The 18,391-nt window shown below is 46.8% G+C and overlaps 1 protein-coding gene across 3 annotated transcripts in view; it reads left to right on the top strand.

The window, feature by feature from the left end:
• Positions 1 to 18,391, top strand: part of TUB (TUB bipartite transcription factor) — a 536,930-nt gene that overhangs the window by 502,136 nt on the left and 16,403 nt on the right. For all 3 annotated transcript variants that reach the window (XM_086956017.1, XM_086956015.1, XM_086956016.1), the window contains exons 10-11: positions 13,649 to 13,747; positions 14,243 to 14,414. In XM_086956017.1, coding sequence (XP_086812143.1) covers positions 13,649 to 13,747; positions 14,243 to 14,414 — 271 coding nt within the window. The remainder of the gene's footprint in view (positions 1 to 13,648; positions 13,748 to 14,242; positions 14,415 to 18,391) is intronic.

Raw genomic sequence — 18,391 nt, 5'->3', positions numbered from 1 at the left:
CCGCACAAGTAGTTTGCTGGACCATGGCAAACTCGCAGGGAGAACAGTCTTGTATCCTTGAGGACATGTATCCCTTATCTCGTCGCCAGTTGTAGTGTCCTACCCAGCCCAGGAGTAGCTTGTAGGAGTGTACCCGTTTTCAAGTGGGAACAATTGTTGAATTGTGGACCAAAAATACTTTGTCAGTTTAAAAAAATGTAGTCAAATGTTTGATAGGCAAGGGATCAAAACAGTAGAGCTGTTTATCCCACCTTCGGTTGAAATTATTTTTTGCCACCTCAAAACTTTGCAAAAGAGCAGAATATTTTATCTGGATAAGGGGTACTTACTGACTATGTTAGTTCACAGACCGGAATGTAATAACTTATTACAGTTTTCCCTTGGGAGAGAGATAGAGGAGTGTTGATGTTCTTATAAGTCATGCGGGTAAGAAATTGTGGTGAGCACAGAAGTACCTTTGTTTACTGTTTTGGAATTTTCTGTGGCGTTGGTATCGATTTAATTGTCCAAAAGAGAGTCCTGGATTCTGGGGTGGTCGTGTAGCATCCTCCCCAGCCCAGGAGCATGTAACAGACCACGCACGGAGCTCTGGTTTGCATGTCTTTATTCTTCAGCATGCAACCATTAACTGAACGCACTGCGTCACAAATTTTATTTACCACACCCAGCCACACCCAATAGATTATGCTCTAGGGGCCTTGAACACACAAATACAGGACTCAATACGTAGAAGGTATGCTGAAGAAAAGGTTTGAAGGGAGAAGTCTGTTGTATCCACTTCCGATAAGTAATACATGTGCCTTTTTATTTTAGGCAACTCATCTATGTTTCTTCATTAAAACGGGCCTCAGTTACACACCCACAAGAAAATGTAGTTTAAGAAAATATATTTTATGCTACTGTACTATGAGTACTATGAGTACCATTGAGTTGCATAACAAACATCTGTTATTCAGCGCCAAGATGCCTACAGGTGAACGTGCGCTTTACAAACACACATGTTATGTTATGTTATTGTTAGATGATGTGTAACATTGGGTTTGCCCGTATTCGTTTGTAATTTGAGAGGTATTGTACAAAATAAATTTACAACCAAAAATAATTTGTGCTAATACTGACCACGATGCAAAAGAACTGCCGCTGACTTTAATATTAACATCTGCATGACATCTATTAGAAGCAACAATGCTTGTGATTCATGGTATCTCAGAGCAAACATTGACTGTTATAGAGTTCAAGGGAAATGACCGCCTTGTGCAGTTTCCTGGTCAAAAGATTGCATTACGTAGTGAAGGGTCGAAAGAACTTGTCCAATCATTCATTGTCATGGGACCTTTGAAGTACTGATTTACAATCTCGGTGCCAGAGCTTCTTACAACACACGTTCACGCTGCATTACATACAGATTGAGCGGACAGTTGCTTGCTTGTGGTTTTTTCTTCTAACTTAAAGTACAAGTGTGTTTACTGATAAGTTGTGTGGCACAGCTGTGATAGCTGCATTTACTTTAAGTGGACGTGTTTGCAGACATGCACCAAGGAATTCTTCGGCGGTGCTGTACGTGAAAACACATGTCATGAATCATGATCATGTCCAGTGGGTCATGGGTCTATTTTCTCTGATACTTACTTAGACATTCTGCCAGGTAGCGGAGGAGGTGCAAACCCACAGCCTGGAAACATGGATTGCTGCGGGTGTCATCCTGGCATCGAGCCTCTACTGCAAGCAACACCTTCTGCTACCAGCAACTTCCCGACATTGTCCGCAAGCACCTAAACAATTTATTTCAATGTTGTGAAGACCTCTTTGAATGAAGTCTAGCATCCATTGAGTCTAGATAAATGAGCCTAGAAATGTTTCCCACCCTGTAAACAACAGATTTTACAAAAGTTGAGAGATCTTTTAGTTCAGTGACTGGTCACCCCTTCCATCCCAAAAACTAATGTTGTTAGATTTTTAAGTCCTTTTATAGACAAATAAGTGTTGCTTTACTCTGCGATTACAATCGATTCCTTGTTACAGCAGCTATGTTGTAGGATTGTGTTAAAAGACCTTTCTGGTAAAAATCATACCACATACATGTAGACTTACACCGCAGAGGACAGGTAAATGCTGGAACCTCAACCACATCAAGATCATAAAGACTCAAGTCGCTTTTCACTAAAGTATCCTTTAAATGACAATGACTGTCCCCAGTAATGCACAAATAGCCACATAGCTGTCAATGTCAGTACCAATGAGTCACTGAAGATAAACTCCACAGATGTGGCCTATCTTGTCTTCAATGTTTGCATTACACTTTGAAGGTCTGCCACAACAGCCAAGGTGTCCCAACACTACAAGGGGCATTGACTTTGAGAGACAGAAGATGTTACTACCTCACAGAGCAAATGACAATTAAAAAACATTCTTTTCATACAAAAGGAGAAGGGGTACCATTTCGACAGGGTGTGTTAGTTATCCAGTATGGCCATAAGCCACAGCAGAATTTGCGTCACAATCACCACAACCATCTGCGGCTTGTAATTCTTTCACAGCAGTCGAAAGGACAGCAGGACGTTGACGCTCCAAATACCACAAAGTTCAGATTACTGTGGAATTTTAGTTTGCGAGCTAAACATCATCTGCGCCAGCTTGTCACCCACGTACAGCGTGCACGGCAGCCATTTTAGGTATCATGGTCTCCCTGTCCACGATCGATCGCCAGCGCGCCCCTCTCATCCAGCAAGCATCCTCCGCGCACCCTGGCTCCCCCTCCCTCCCTCTCATGAGCATAACCCTTCTGCATGACCCTGTCCTTGGGAGTCACGCCTGCGCCTGACCAGCATCTCCTCTCCTCCCACGAATGCCCCTCTGTTGATAAACCTTTCCTCCGTGCTCGATTGTCCACGCAGCATGAATACCACTCCTTTGATGATCCCTTCCCCCGAATCCGACTGTCCACACATGTCCGAGGCAATCGCCTAAGCCGGGAGATACCATTTACTGACCCCTATTGTATGAAGTCACTCCTCTTCAAAAGACCCACTATTGATCAAGGCCTCCCCACCCCCTGGGATATGATCAGGCGCACACATCCTGAGACTCGGCAGAATACTCAGCTGCGTGATGACCCCCTCCTCTTATCAGCAGGTCGAGGACCTCTATTGTGGAAGTATATGAGGGTGGGATTGACACGAGGATTACGGGGATGTCTTTTTCCTTACTTCACAATGTTCTGATTGTAATAAAGAAAGGTCACATGCCATAAACCAGTGTATAAGAGGCCAGGCCTCCGAGAGGCTGTTAGAGCACCTCGAGACGATACCTTGTTGTCCGATCTGATGTGTTCTGCTCCGTCGGAATAAAACTTCTGTTTCCTGCCTTCTGGTCTCCGGCGCCTGCCTCATTGCTTGGTAATTTGAATGGTACAAGGGCGGTTAGCGCCGGGCACATCTTGAAAAAGGTCTTAGCCCTACCTTTTTCCACAATTGGCGCCCAACGTGGGACCCATCAGCGACACGTGGATCCAGTGGGAGAGGTCCCGACGACAGAGTGAACGACTGCAAAGATCGGGAGAGCTCGTGTCCGATAGACCCTCGTCTGACAGCCGATCATCCGACCTTCACTAGTTCCGAATAGACCTCTCTCGAGTGATCTACGGTCCTGACTGGGAACCATCAGGAGTGCCACGAACATCACGGAGAAGAGAGGACAATCGGGCGCTGGATTCAGAAGACAGGAAACTGTCCATGCGGTCCGGGTAAGGTCGTGTGGACACGACAAACTGAGAAATGATTGTTTGGTTTGGATAATACTAGTATTACGCTTTGTTGAACCCTCTGGAGATTCACCGTCTGCAAACGGAGAAAACAACAGGCTCTCTCTTTGCAAGCAGTGAAGGATAGGTAACGCAGACTTTTGTCCCCATTGTAATCCGTCGTGCCTATCTTCCTCCCCCACTGTTTTCCCGAACTGTCGTTCGTGGATTATTGTCTGGAGATTCTTTGTCTGCAAACAGGGAAGAACAAGGTCTCTCTTTGCAGGTAGAGAAAGAGTGGGTAACGCAAACTTTTCGTACCCACTTATTCTCCCCACTGATTGTTTGATTGACCGAACATTGATTGTTCGGTATTGGTTCTTTTGAGGTATTCACCGCCGGCAAACAACGGAGAATAGAAATATTCTGTCTAGTCTTTGCCCGCCGTGATAAGATAGGTAGTGCAGACCTTTGTCCCCGTTGTAACCCGTCATGCCTATCTTCTCCCCACTGATTGGTAGCCTGTACAGCCCGGACCGCTTATTAGAGATGAACCATCCAGCTCCACTGGAGGGCACCCCTAATAAGGACATGTTCACTAAGCATGGACTAGTCGCTATAGCTTATACTAAGCTATGGCATAAATATACAAAGAAGGACCCCGAAAGTCAGTGGCCACTGATAGGTTCCTTTGATGAAAACAAAATAAAAACATTGGAAATAGCGCTTCAGAAAAATAAGACCACGCCCACTATGCTCGATAGTATAGGCATGTGGCGCAAAGAAACGGAACAGCGAAAGAAAAGAGAAGAAGCAAAAATAGGGAAAGAATTACGAAAGGCAGCCCACCTAGCCGCTAAGCAACTAGAAGAAGAAATAAAAGAAAGAAAGGAAGCTACACGAAACCAAGAATCAGGGTCGACAGGTCAATGTCCTGTTAGGACCCCCTCTGCGCTCTACCCTGAATTGCCCTCCAAACAGCGGGCGAACGATGAGTTACTGCTAGGTCCCCCAATCATCTACATGCCCCCTCCATATGCTCCCTGCCAACAACACCTGCAGGCTCTGAGTACGAGCGAGAACGGCCTTAGCGCTAGTGCACCAGCCCTCACGGCCTCCGCACCAGCCACATTAGCAGCACCAACAGATGCCCCCGAGGCTAGCGAGCACCCACCAGCCAGATCAAATAGGTTGAGCAAAGATGAACGGGATGGGATTGACAAAATAGCAAAGACACTAGTGGAACGAAGGGAGAGCGAAGAGTACACAATGAACATGTATAACTCACATGCCGATAGCCACAGACGGCATTTCATTTTGCGATTCAGCTACCACACACTGAACGCATATGAAGATAGGTATCAAAGTAAGGGCCCCGCTAAACTGACCACGCTGTATAGGAAGATTGATGTCGGAGATGGGACTGAATGTGAGGCGACGGAACTCTTCATGCAGACGCTTGAGGTCTTCCGCCACCTCACGGAGCAAAAACCAGAAACCAAGGTTACGGTCCCTGAAACAACCTCAGTGGAAGTAGCCAATACTATGATGCCCATCAGAGAAGCGGCCCCTTACTGGATCCCGCCACGTGGCCAGGGAACAAGCGATGATATTAATCATGCAGATGCAAAAGGGAGAGTTGTGTACAATTGGGTTTACCAACCTTGGGACCGACAAGATATCCTAACCTTTAAACAAACTCTGCCCGATTTAAGAAAGAACCCGACAGCATTCTATACCGAATTAGGCACAGCCTTGGGTTTGACAATAATGACTTTAGCGGACATTGACTTGTTTTTCGGGTTATGCCTGCCAGCTGACGTGTGGAAGCAAATCCGGAAGGCTGACCACACGGATCTGTTTGGACATACCTGGGACCAACTCAGTAAACTAGATGGACAGCGAGAGCCTGGAAGGAAACCAGTAAAGGACATATTAGAACTCCCAGACAAATTAGTTCAGAAGTTAAAGACACTGATCCCAGAGAAAAAGGTAGATTGGTCGATAGTCACGGCCTGCCGACAGAAACCCCAGGAAGATGTGTCCGAATATTTCTCCCGATTCGAGACAGTGTTCTCCGACTACAGTGGCCAAGACATGACCACCGCAACCGGACAGCACCTGTTTGTTCAAAATTATGTAAAGGGCCTAACACAAGAGGTCTCCCAAAAACTGCAGACGAGTGAGAGTAGTTGGGGGGCCTCCAAACCCGCAGCTATCCTTCAGATGGCTCAGTATTACGAGCACCAAAAGAATGAGAATGATAGGGCGTCCGAGAAAAAGAAGAAAGATTTAAAAGAAAGGGTAATGATAGCCCAGATACAAGGTATAGCAGTAGGACGGGAACACCAAAGGGGGACTACCAATCGACCGCCCCCAGAAATTCACCTCCTAAAGATAACACCCCAACACCCTACACTGGACGTAGAGACATTAACAATGACCAATGCGCCTTCTGCAAAGGATTCGGCCATTGGAAATCCCAGTGTCCGGTTCTGCTAGAAATGAACAGAAATAGGGACCCCAGAGATGTGGCGGGTGGTCCGAGAAATAGAGGACAAGGACGAGGGCACATGAACGACACAAACAATGACAGATCAGGGAGATCGAACACATTTGACCGCCCCCGACAGAACCAATATCAACTATCCGATGGTGAGAATGCCCCCGATTTTGCATAGGACTGCCAGGGGCAAGGGAGGGATCCAGTCGAGCTCTGTGTTGACCAGCAAGGTCCTTATGTCACTGCTAAGGTCCTGGGTACAGAGTCTCCATTTTTGGTAGACACTGGGGCGACACGTAGTGTGTTATCAAAACGACTGAATCCAAGGGCACCCTTGTCTGGCTCACACATTACATCGATAGGTTTCGATGGGACGCCCTCCACTAACCCCCTGTCCGTGCCTATCACCTTTGACCTAGAAAACAACACCACTGACACGACATTTCTGCTCTCCTCCAACTCCCCTGACGCCATTATGGGCATTGACTTACTGAAACATTTTCGAGCTACCATTAGGTGTTCCCCAGATGGAATCCGAGTCATCCTGTACGACAACCCAGGCATGCCCAAATCCTGCCCTTCACGACACATGTGCTCCATAACTGACGCTGACCTGTCCTTGCTTGACACCCTGCCTCCGTACCTGTGGGCCAAAAATGACTCTGATGTGGGACGAATGATGATTGACCCTATTCATATAACTGTAAGACAGGACGCTATGCTCCCGAAACTCCCACAGTATCGGATATCCCCCGAGGGCGAGAAGGCACTGGTAGCGATCATTCAGTCTCTGGCAGATGCAGGAGTGGTTGAAGAGGTGGTTAGCAACGTCTGCAACAGCCCAATCCTACCTATCGTTAAAAAGCAAGGCGAAGGAGATGAGAAAGCATACCGCTTCATCATCGACCTGCGAGAAATTAACAAAGTGGTTGTACCCCAATACCCCGTAGTCTCAGATATCACCACCATTCTGACCCTCATCCCGTCCACTGCCACCACCTTCACTGTTATCGACCTTAAGAATGCATTTTTCTCTATCCCCATCCATCCAGACAGCCGTTATCTCTTCGGCTTCACTTTAAAATCCCGCTTGTACCGATTTTGTAGAGCTCCCCAGGGGTACACTGAAAGCCCCAGCATTTACAGCCAGGCCCTCAAAAGACAGCTGGATGCTTTCCAGCTACCAGATGGAGTGGTGTTGATCCAATATGTCGATGATATACTTTTGGCAGCCGACACCACCCCACTTGCAATCACAGCCACTGTCCAACTCCTACATTTTCTTGCAGAGAATGGCCATAAGGTTTCCAAAAAGAAATTACAGTTCTGCCAGCCACAAGTGACATACCTAGGCCATCTCCTGTCCAAAGAAGGGAGGAAACCCACACCCGACCGAATCCAAACCATCCTAGACACCCCCGTCCCAAAAACACAAAAGCAAGTCCGCTCTTTGGTTGGCCTAACCTCTTTTTGTAGACAATGGTTACCTAATTACAGCCTCATTGTGAAGCCACTACTTGCCCTGTTGACCAAAGATGTTCCCTTCCCGCTCCCTTGGACCCCTGAGTGTCAAGCATCCTTTAAGGAATTACGAGATGCCCTCTGTTCAGCGCCCGTCCTGGGAACCCCGGATTACTCCAAACCCTTCTCCCTCTTCACCCACGAAAGGGAGGGGTGTGCATTGTCTGTCCTGACTCAATCAATTGGTCCTAAGCAGCGCCCTTGCGCCTACTTCTCCGCCACTCTTGATCCTGTAGCCAGAGCTTTGCCTGCCTGCCTTCGAGCGGTAGCTGCCTTAGCCGTCTCTATCCGTCAGAGCGAAGGAATTGTACTTTCAAACTCTCTGACCGTGTTAGTACCTCATGCTGTCGACACCCTTCTGAACCAAACCAAGACTCAACACTTGACTAGCGCACGACTTACAGGGTACGAATTGACGCTACTTGCACCCCACATCACATTAAAGAGATGCACGACTTTGAATCCGGCCACATTGTTGCCCCTGCCTGAAAATGACCCCGACGTTCCTCCCATACACGACTGTGTGACCCTCACGGACGAACAGACTAGGAGTAGAGTTGACCTCCGAGACACTGCTTTTACAGACCCTGATGGAGAGCTATGGGTAGACGGCTCATGCATCAAGCTCCCAGATGGCACCACTTCAGCTGCCTATGCAGTAACGACAGCCCGAACAGTAGTTGAGACAGCCTGCATCACACAACGATCTGCCCAGGCAGCAGAGCTGATAGCCCTCACACGAGCATGCATCATAGCCACAGGGACCACCGCGAACGTATATACAGACAGCCAGTATGCCTTCGGGGTGGTCCACCATTTTGGACTCCTGTGGAGGGAGAGGGGATTCCTGACGTCCCACGGCACCCCTATCCTCCACGGAGATCTAGTCTCTGCCCTGATTGAAGCAGTTCTCCTCCCCAAACGATTAGCGGTGATCAAATGTCAGGCACACAAAAGGGTGACAGACTTAGTCGGACAAGGGAATGCACTGGCCGACATCACTGCACGAACCACAGCTGAGAATAGGACAGTGACACGCATGTATGTGACCAGGTCACAAGCAGAGAAATGGACTGACACAAGGGAAATGATCAGAGACATCCAGTCGGCCAGCACCCCTCACGAACTGACTAAGTGGGCAGGGGTGGGTTTGAAGGATGATGAGGGCTGCTGGTGAACAAAAGATGCAAACAAATGGTTGCTACCTGACTCATACCTGATCCCCATACTGACAATGGCTCATTCCCCCGCACACATAGGATCTGCACCCATGATCGAACTCATTTCCAAAGTCTGGCACAACGACAAAATCCCCGACTCAGCCAGGCGCCTAGTCCAGCGGTGCCTTATCTGTCTGCAACACAACCCCGGGAAAGGAACTGTGGTACCCCGGGGAGGGTTTGGGACCCCCAATCACCCCTTTGAGGTCCTTCAAATGGACTACATCCAGCTAGAGAGATGCCAAGGCTTGAAGTATGTACTAGTCATCGTATGTGCCTTCAGCAAATGGGTAGAAGCCTATCCAACCCGTGACAACACTGCCATGACTACTGCCAAAGTACTACTGAAAGAATTCTTTCCTCGCTATGGCCTTTGTCGAATTTTATGGAGCGACAATGGCCCCCACTTCATAGCTGAGGTTATCCAATTAATCTTAAAGGTGAAGCAAAGGTTTCATGCGGTCTTCCACCCCCAATCCGCCGGCCTGGTGGAACGCCATAATGCCACACTGAAGCTGAAATTGTCAAAAATAGTGGCCACCACCGGACTTAAATGGACGGATGCCCTCCCACTGGCATTGTTATCGATGCGCTCTACTCCCACCAAACACCATTTGACCCCCTACGAGGTTGTATTCGGGCGACCGATGAACCTCTGGACTGCTCCCAAACCAACCTCCATTCATGACGTCCCAGACGTCCTACTATCTGATTATTTGTGCAAATTAACTAAAACGTTGTCTGTCATTCATCGACAGGTGCAGCAGGCCATCCCCGATGCTTCCAGGGGCCCCGGCCACGACATCCAACCGGGAGATTTCGTCCTAATACGAAATTTCCAACGGACCAAGAGTCTGGAACCCCGGTGGACGGGCCCCTGGCAAGTGCTGATTACCACACGGACGGCGCTTCGAGTGGAGGGGAAGAGGCACTGGCTGCACGCGCATCACTGCCGGAAGGTCTCTGCAAACCTGGCCACGACAGAAAACGTCAACACCCAAGAAGAGCTCCTGAACAAAGACCGACCGACATTGAACTGTTATCCCGATACTGAGGCACTCGAACTTGCAAAATTCTCTGATCCCACTGTGCCATCCAGAGAAGGGTATTTCCTGCGTCGAAAGGAGGTAGCTTCGGCTAAGTAGGCCACGGACTAAGTTGAATCTCAGACCGGTGACCTAAGCACAACCAAGGGTTGCCGGGAGAGACGCTAAACGAAGTCTGTGGTTCTGCCCGCTACCGAGCCCCTTGAAGGTGATGGAAGCGCCAGATAAGAAGATGATGGAAGCGCCAGATAAGAAGATGATGGAAGCAACAGGAAATACCCACTATAGAAACCCAAAGACTGACAATTTGCACAAACCAAAGACAATCGCCCTCTTTATTGTCTTCCTCTTCTGCCTCCTCCTCATGACCTCCTTCTGGATTCTGGAGGAAAGCACACCGGCTCATGAGGCATTGCTACCTACTGCACAACCAACACCCCTGAAAGAGCATCACCTGATCTCTCTGTCGCCTCAGCTGCGAGAAAGGCGCAGGGAATTCTGGAACAATTCCTTCGTGCAACTGTTGCACCAACACAACCTTGCTGCAAATGCTACGAACTGCTGGATCTGCGGGTTGCTCCCGCATGCCACTGGACACTCCATCCCCTTCATCCCTTCTCCTTTCTCAGTTCACGGCTCCTGCCTCGCCTGGTTGATCCCCATGCAAGAGAGCCACAAGGACAACGCCACTTCCAGCCAGACGGTGTCGCACTTCTACTCTGGGTTCTGGCTGAACAAAACCGGAAAGACCTCTGCCCCCCTGTGTCCTGTGCTCACAGGCGCTACCTTCCTTAAAGACATTCCAGCCAAAGAACGTGTCGAAGTACAGGTGCTCCACAATCCAGCTAGATCCACCTTCTCTCATCTGCAAAAACAAACCACCGCCACTCTGACTGTGGCTCTGTCTGTTATCAATGTCACAGGTCTTGTGTGTCTCGAAGGCCAGGGAACACAGCCGGTGGGTCGCAGTTCCTGCCGAATCATCAGAACATTGGACTCAGCCGACCCCCCCTTCCTTTGTTGCTTCTCCAAACATGTACTTTGTGTGTGGCACCAAAGCTTACACCTGGCTCCAGAAAGGTTGGAAGGGTATGTGTTACATTGCCTTCGTTCTTCCCCCCACGTATGTAGCCCCTGCTAACCATCACCGGCAGAGGCGTGCAAATGACATTGAACAAGCCGACTCCACTGGAGCACAGTTCCTGGATGCCGCAAAAGGACTTGTTCCTCTGTGGGGGCCAATGGCAAACAGCCGCGCTATCCGACACCTGACCCAGGCAGTAGAAACAACGATCAACATCACGGCTGGCATCCTCGCTAACAACACGGCTGAGCTTCAAGCGGTCCGCCTTGTGACCCTTCAAAACCGCCTTGTCCTAGACGTGGTCCTGGCCGACCGAGGAGGAGCATGCCGCATCATCGGATCTAGCTGCTGCACCTACGTACCGGATAACTCGCCTTCAGTCTACAAAGCAATTGAGCACCTCCACCGACTTTCCTCGGAGGTTCACCAAGAACAAGAAGGATGGTCGCTTGGAAACTGGTTTTGGGACACTTTGAAGGACTCGGGTTGGAAGTTGTTTTCCTTCATACTGATACCTATTGTGATATTATGTGGGTGTTGTTTAGGTATTCAATGTCTGCCATCTTTGTGCAGCGTCGTTTCTAACTGTATGTGCCCAAAGACTTTGGACTTCCGAACTGAGCACATGAGTCCCCTCTACGAAGTAGAAATACATGGCCTTATGGGGATAAATCCGAACTGACAAGTTGGCGAGACATGTTAAAAGGGAGGACTGTGGAATTTTAGTTTGCGAGCTAAACATCATCTGCGCCAGCTTGTCACCCACGTACAGCGTGCACGGCAGCCATTTTAGGTATCATGGTCTGCCTGTCCACGATCGATCGCCAGCGCGCCCCTCTCACCCAGCAAGCATCCTCCGCGCACCCTGGCTCCCCCTCCCTCCCTCTCATGAGCATAACCCTTCTGCATGACCCTGTCCTTGGGAGTCACGCCTGCGCCTGACCAGCATCTCCTCTCCTCCCATGAATGCCCCTCTGTTGATAAACCTTTCCTCCGCGCTCGATTGTCCACGCGGCATGAATACCACTCCTTTGATGATCCCTTCCCCCGAGTCCGACTGTCCACACATGTCCGAGGCCATCGCCTAAGCCGGGAGATACCATTTACTGACCCTTATTGTATGAAGTCACTCCTCTTCAAAAGACCCACTATTGATCAAGGCCTCCCCACCCCCTGGGATATGATCAGGCGCACACATCCTGAGACTCGGCAGAATACTCAGCTGCGTGTTGACCCCCTCCTCTTATCAGCAGGTCGAGGACCTCTATTGTGGAAGTATATGAGGGTGGGATTGACACGAGGATTACGGGGATGTCTTTTTCCTTACTTCACAATGTTCTGATTGTAATAAAGAAAGGTCACATGCCATAAACCAGTGTATAAGAGGCCAGGCCTCCGAGAGGCTGTTAGAGCACCTCGAGACGATACCTTGTTGTCCGATCTGATGTGTTCTGCTCCGTCGGAATAAAACTTCTGTTTCCTGCCTTCTGGTCTCCGGCGCCTGCCTCATTGCTTGGTAATTTGAATGGTACAAGGGCGGTTAGCGCCGGGCACATCTTGAAAAAGGTCTCAGCCCTACCTTTTTCCACATTATGTGCTTCATTCTAGTACCCACTATATATTATTTATTATTTCACCTAACAGCAAAACTACCAAAATCAGCTCACTTCTTGCAGTAACCAATACAGAAAGATGGGGATGTCTTTCAGACTTTCTTGTTGTGGCTGCTTGTAACTGTGTAAAATCGGACTTAAACATGTAAGCCAGAGACATAATGAAAAGGAAATGAAAAAGAAAAAAACTAATTTATCAATCATACACTATTTAGACAGATGAACGTAGCCTCATTTTGTAGTTAGATAGCTGACGCCGTAGTGGTGTTGTGATATTGTTTTAATCTCTACACTGCTAGGCCCCCAAATAAAACAGCTGAATCAAAAATGTCTGGATTCTGAAATCTGGCATGCGTTCACGGACTATTAACGTGTGTTAGAGGCAGGGTTAGACTTTCTACCTCAGCCCAGTACTTGCTCATGCAAATTCTGGGTGGGTGCGCATATGAACGACATTGTAAAGACTGTTCCTAGTTCTAGGCTGATCCTTTCCTGGAATGGTTCATGTGACCGAAGGCTGCTGGAAAGGGGTGCCGAAGGGATGTTGTGGTGTCAAGTCGAATTCTATGTGATCTTGCAAGAAGAATGTTATCTTTGTTGAACTATTGACATATTTCGTAGGGTTGATAGTCCAATATGAATCAATCCCTGCAAATATACATATTGCTTTTTTGTATTTTTTAAACGCTATGCTTTACATCCAAACCCTGCTTATGACAGTCAGGCTACTCATCCTGAACATTCACGTCCACCACTTTTAAATGTCATCAGCCACCACTGCCCCTAAAACCGAATAATGGTGCAGCTATCATCTGAAGTGTTCTGCACTGTTGAAACCATGTCATGTTACATGACGGTTTGATGCAGAAGGGCTGCTCTTTCAAACTATAGCATGTTAAAATATGTTTTTTTATCCCTGTAGGAAACAAATGTCTTGGGGTTCAAAGGGCCTCGAAAGATGAGTGTGATTATACCTGGAATGAATATGGACCACGAAAGAGTTTCTATCCGGCCGCGTAATGTAAGTAACATTTAGTGACTATATTGCTATGGTCACAGTCCCATTGGGTGATGTAGGGAACGAATGACTTGCCCCGATGAACCTCACTTTTGTTTTTCAACCTTACCCAAGTACCCCTATACTGAACAAAATAAATTTGGATATTTTAGGTAAATTAAAAACATTATACAGATTCCACTGACAGTGTCACGTATAAGTGCCACGCCTTCGGAGATTGAGCCCACTCTGACACACAAGGTGTCTTGACTGAGGAACCATTGATGAAGCATGCCACTTGTGAAATATATAGTGGATGAGGGTCACCTAAAAATCCCTAAAGGATCCCAGTGATAAAGGTGAAAAAGTGGCTCTAATAACTGTTAGAAGGAATTGAAAGTTACCACAAGAAGCCCAATTCAAGGAAGGTTCAATGTAAGGTTAAAATATAAACTAAATTCACAATTGATTCCTCTCTTCTCTTCTATGTCCTTTACATGTTTTACTTACTTTCGATAGGAGCATGAAACGCTACTTTCAAGATGGCAGAACAAAAGTACGGAGAGTGTGATAGAACTTCATAACAAAACACCTGTCTGGAATGATGACACTCAATCCTACGTATTAAATTTTCATGGACGAGTGACACAGGCCTCTGTTAAAAATTTCCAGATTATTCACGATAATGACCGTAAGTATTATTTAATGCAAAAAGATAGCTACAGCCAAAATGCATAATTCTGATTGTGATTCACTGTATTATTCATTTACGTACATAGGTCATATTGTATTTAAACTATCTTAAACAATAAACCTCATGTCAGGTCATCTCTGATCTGACCACCTGTTCAGAATATGCTGGAGTGCTGTAGACTTAATGTTAAATGTAGATAGGTATATGTGACAATACCTAAAATATTTTGCTTAGTACTCCACTAGTCAGTGTTGAAAGTCTATAGAAACAATCTTTTTTCAAAGACTGGTGCTACCATAGTTTACCCCCTGCTACCTGTAAGATTAATTTATGGTGTTACTACAAAGAATAATAAACCACAAAATCATAAAACAATATACTGGAGCACTCCAACAGTTTGTTTAAAAAACACTGTTTGAGGGCAAATAACCAGAAAAGCCAGCTCATAAGTCCAAGGTCATGCGATATATTTTTCCCTCCTTTATTGTGTTTATACGCTTCCAACCATGTACATGTGATCATCAGCCGACACGTTTCCTCCCCAATGTTACTTTTTCAAGGCATATGAATACCAACGTTATATCTTATTTCTCAAACAATAATACATGAAGTAAGACGGTTTAGGTATCAGAGTACAAGTTCCTTCTAGGTGATCTCTCATGTACCCATTCAACTGTTAGATTCATCCTAACCCCAAACCCCTTGAAAAAGTTCCATTGGGGATGAATGATCCATTGGGGTCTGATGATCATGTACTTGGTTGGAAGTATGTAAACACAATAAAGATGATGAAAATATATCAAATGAACTTAGACTTACAAACTTAAAGTTCTGGTTATTTGTCCTCAAACAGTGTTATTTGAACAAATAGTTGGAATGCTCCAGAATGGTTTCTGACTGAATCGAATTCTGGGAGTCAGTCTGTCCAATTTCGATGTTTCCAAACTCCGTTCGGTCGGACTCCAATTGACTTCAATAGGAGCCTGTGTTCCGACCGAATACACAAGCTCCCATTGAAGCAAGCATTGGCATAGCCAATAGGTCTCGCCTTTGGGACCTTATAATTGTTTAACCATGCAACAGTTAATTTTGTTGCACCAGGGATATTGTGCTGCATAACTAAATACTGATAAGGTCCCAAAAGCGAGACCTATTGGCTATGCCAATGCTTGTTATTCCCTGATGCGGATGCGCCATTTTGGGAGTGGCCAGCTATGCAAATTTTGAGTATTCCACAAAAACCCTTATGTCACAAGTCAGTTTAGTAGACATAGCAACGCTAGTTAATGCATCGGTGATCTTCAGTTAAGTTTTTTTTTTGTTTAGCAGATAGTACCTTTAACTTCTCCTGCATGTAAAATGTGTAAGATGCAGCTAAGAAAATGGCAGCTCTGTTCCTGTATTTCCTTGTTACATACCACTCGACTTAGCTATCAAGAATATTAGAAATGATCAATTACCTTCGATTTATAAGAGACTAACAAACTCAGCAGCGGATGAAACATTGACAAAGTATAACAAAGTGTTTGTTCCACTCATGTTACGCGGTTCGTACAATCCTTTCTGAGAGTTGTCACCCCAGAATTGATGTGCAGGTAAAAAAAACAAGAATAAGGCATTTGTCAGCAGGTCATTCAAAGTAAAACATTGTTATCATCCCAAGGGATACGGGGCTCAATTCCTTTTGAAAAACACAAACGTCTGTATTGAACTATTTTGGGACTAGGCAGTCTAAGATGTTGGTTGGCTTGAAACTAATGAGATGGCTACTTACAAATACCGAAAAACTTCTACCGTGACGTGCAGCGGATAAGAAACCTAGCCTGAAGGTGAACATCAGTTAAATCACCGAAACGCCGCGCTGACTCTGTTTTTTAAAAATGCTGTAATGAAATGTTTTTATGTACCTATGTTTTTAAACTTTTGATTGTAATAAATATATGGAAACCTTTTTATATCACTTTCTTGTTGATGTGTATTCATCATATTGTGTTGTTTGCTGACATGCCTAATATAAATTTGTTTTTGTGTGACAACTACTGGCTGGCAATAGGCCTTCCATAAACTTGGTGATATAGCTTGGGAAATTTTGTGCCTCTAAATTGGGACACTGTTTGTACTTCTGAATCCACCCTGTCCCTATTTTATATAGTAGGGTACCTCCCTTGTTTGTTATATTATACCCTCCATGGTGAAACTGCATCAGTGCCTTGATGGCTTGATGACTTGATAAAGTAGCCCAGTATTCAGGAGGCTGCGGTGCCTGCGAGTGTGTTGCGTTCCCCGATTAAACAGGCGGCAGTGCCACACCATCACTGATAAAAATAAACCAATGGCGTAGACGGGCATATCGCGAGAGCCACACCCTGCTGATAATGCAGACAAGCATGCATCGGTGTACGGCACGTTTCTGGCCCGCATCTCAATGACAAGATCTGTCAGGCATCTAAGCACTCAGCCAGACCTGCAACACCGTCGTTGCTAAGTTTCAGTGCCAGAGGAGAAGAAAGTGTAGGCTTATGAGCGAAACAAGTCAGCCAAATCCTGCAGACACTGTCAAACATGGTACAATGTCGATGCCCTGTGGCAGGCCACTGCAGTGTTGAGATCATGCAGTCATGGAAAAGGCAAAGCAGCGGTCAACACTCTGGAACATGTCAGCCGGTGGCACCACGCCACCCAGTACAACATGGCTGTCACAGCATCCCGTCCGCGTGCCGCATGCCGCGTGCACAGGAGGCGTCCAAGAAGAGTTTGTTTTAGACACTTAACCAAACACCCGGAAAGAAACACCACATCTAATAGTGTAAGTATAAAGGGTCCAGGGCCGCGCATCATCTGGGAAGCAAACAGGTTAACACCCCAGATTGTCATGTTAATGTCCTAAGAGCCCAGTGCTCTCCTACATGCAACTTGAGAAAGAGTGCAAACCCGGCTAAACTCCCAGGATGCTTTGGGTTGTGGAATGAAGGCCCAAGACTGTATAAATTGCCCCGGTGAGATAGCGCCATATAGTGGCTCCAGCAATGAACGTATGTGTAGTGGAGGCCAGCAGAGTGACGCGATTTGTGGTGGGGGAGTGGGAGCGAATTGAAGCACGGAGAGAGGCTCGCAAGGCTTAATGAGCCTTGACAGAAACCCACATGGCGGCTGCGCCAGTGCACGGGCACGTGCACGCAAGCTTGAGGCCAGAAAAAGCCTCTGGTAGCACTTTGATAACCCCCTTACCAAAGTCGAGCAAGCAGCGCATGCGCTGCTCTAGGTTCGACCTAAAAAGGGGTGTTTGCGAAAAAATCGTGTACCCAGTGGCGGGCACCCCAAGAAGCCTGTCACACTGTGCATGTTTGGAAAGGGGGGGCACATGGTTACCCCTATGGGCCTGATTCAGAGGCCCCCAGGTGAACGGTTTCTGAACATCATAATTGGTCGTTCGGAAAGGTTTCAGAGTCGGTTGGAAACAAGGCTTCCGAATCAAAATTGGACGAACCGAATGCCATTCAGAGCCTTTCCAAATGTCATCGGAATCGACCCCTTAAGGTCCAGAAGCCACATTTCTGACATGTGACCAACTATGGCCCGATTACAAATGGGCCAGAGCGGGGTGATGTATATACCATACTCTGTATTATTCTGGGGTGGGGTATTTACTGAGTGCCAGAGCTTAATTTGAAAAAGAATGTGTCAGGCCCAAAGTTTTGCTCAAGAGTCCACAGCTACCCCTCTTTAAGGTCGACGTCCAAATACCAAGCTGTGTAGTATTGATTCCTCCTTATGCCTTTTTAATCCACTTCCAGACACTCCCTGTCTCTTCATTTTACTCAAGCACATTCCTTGTCATCCCTGCATTTTAAGACTAGTCCCTGCAAGGTGTTTTCTGAAAAACACACCAAAGCACATACTTTAGGCAGCACAAGGTTTTTAATCCAGTTTATGACACAAGACCCTTAATTTCTTATGCTTGAAATGTAGTTTTT

The sequence above is a fragment of the Lissotriton vulgaris genome, chromosome 2_1 (genome assembly GCF_964263255.1).
Source record: "Lissotriton vulgaris chromosome 2_1, aLisVul1.2, whole genome shotgun sequence".
Lineage (NCBI taxonomy): Eukaryota > Metazoa > Chordata > Amphibia > Caudata > Salamandridae > Lissotriton > Lissotriton vulgaris.
Note: the sequence above shows the minus strand (reverse complement) of the source record. Positions and strands in the feature narration are given on the sequence as shown.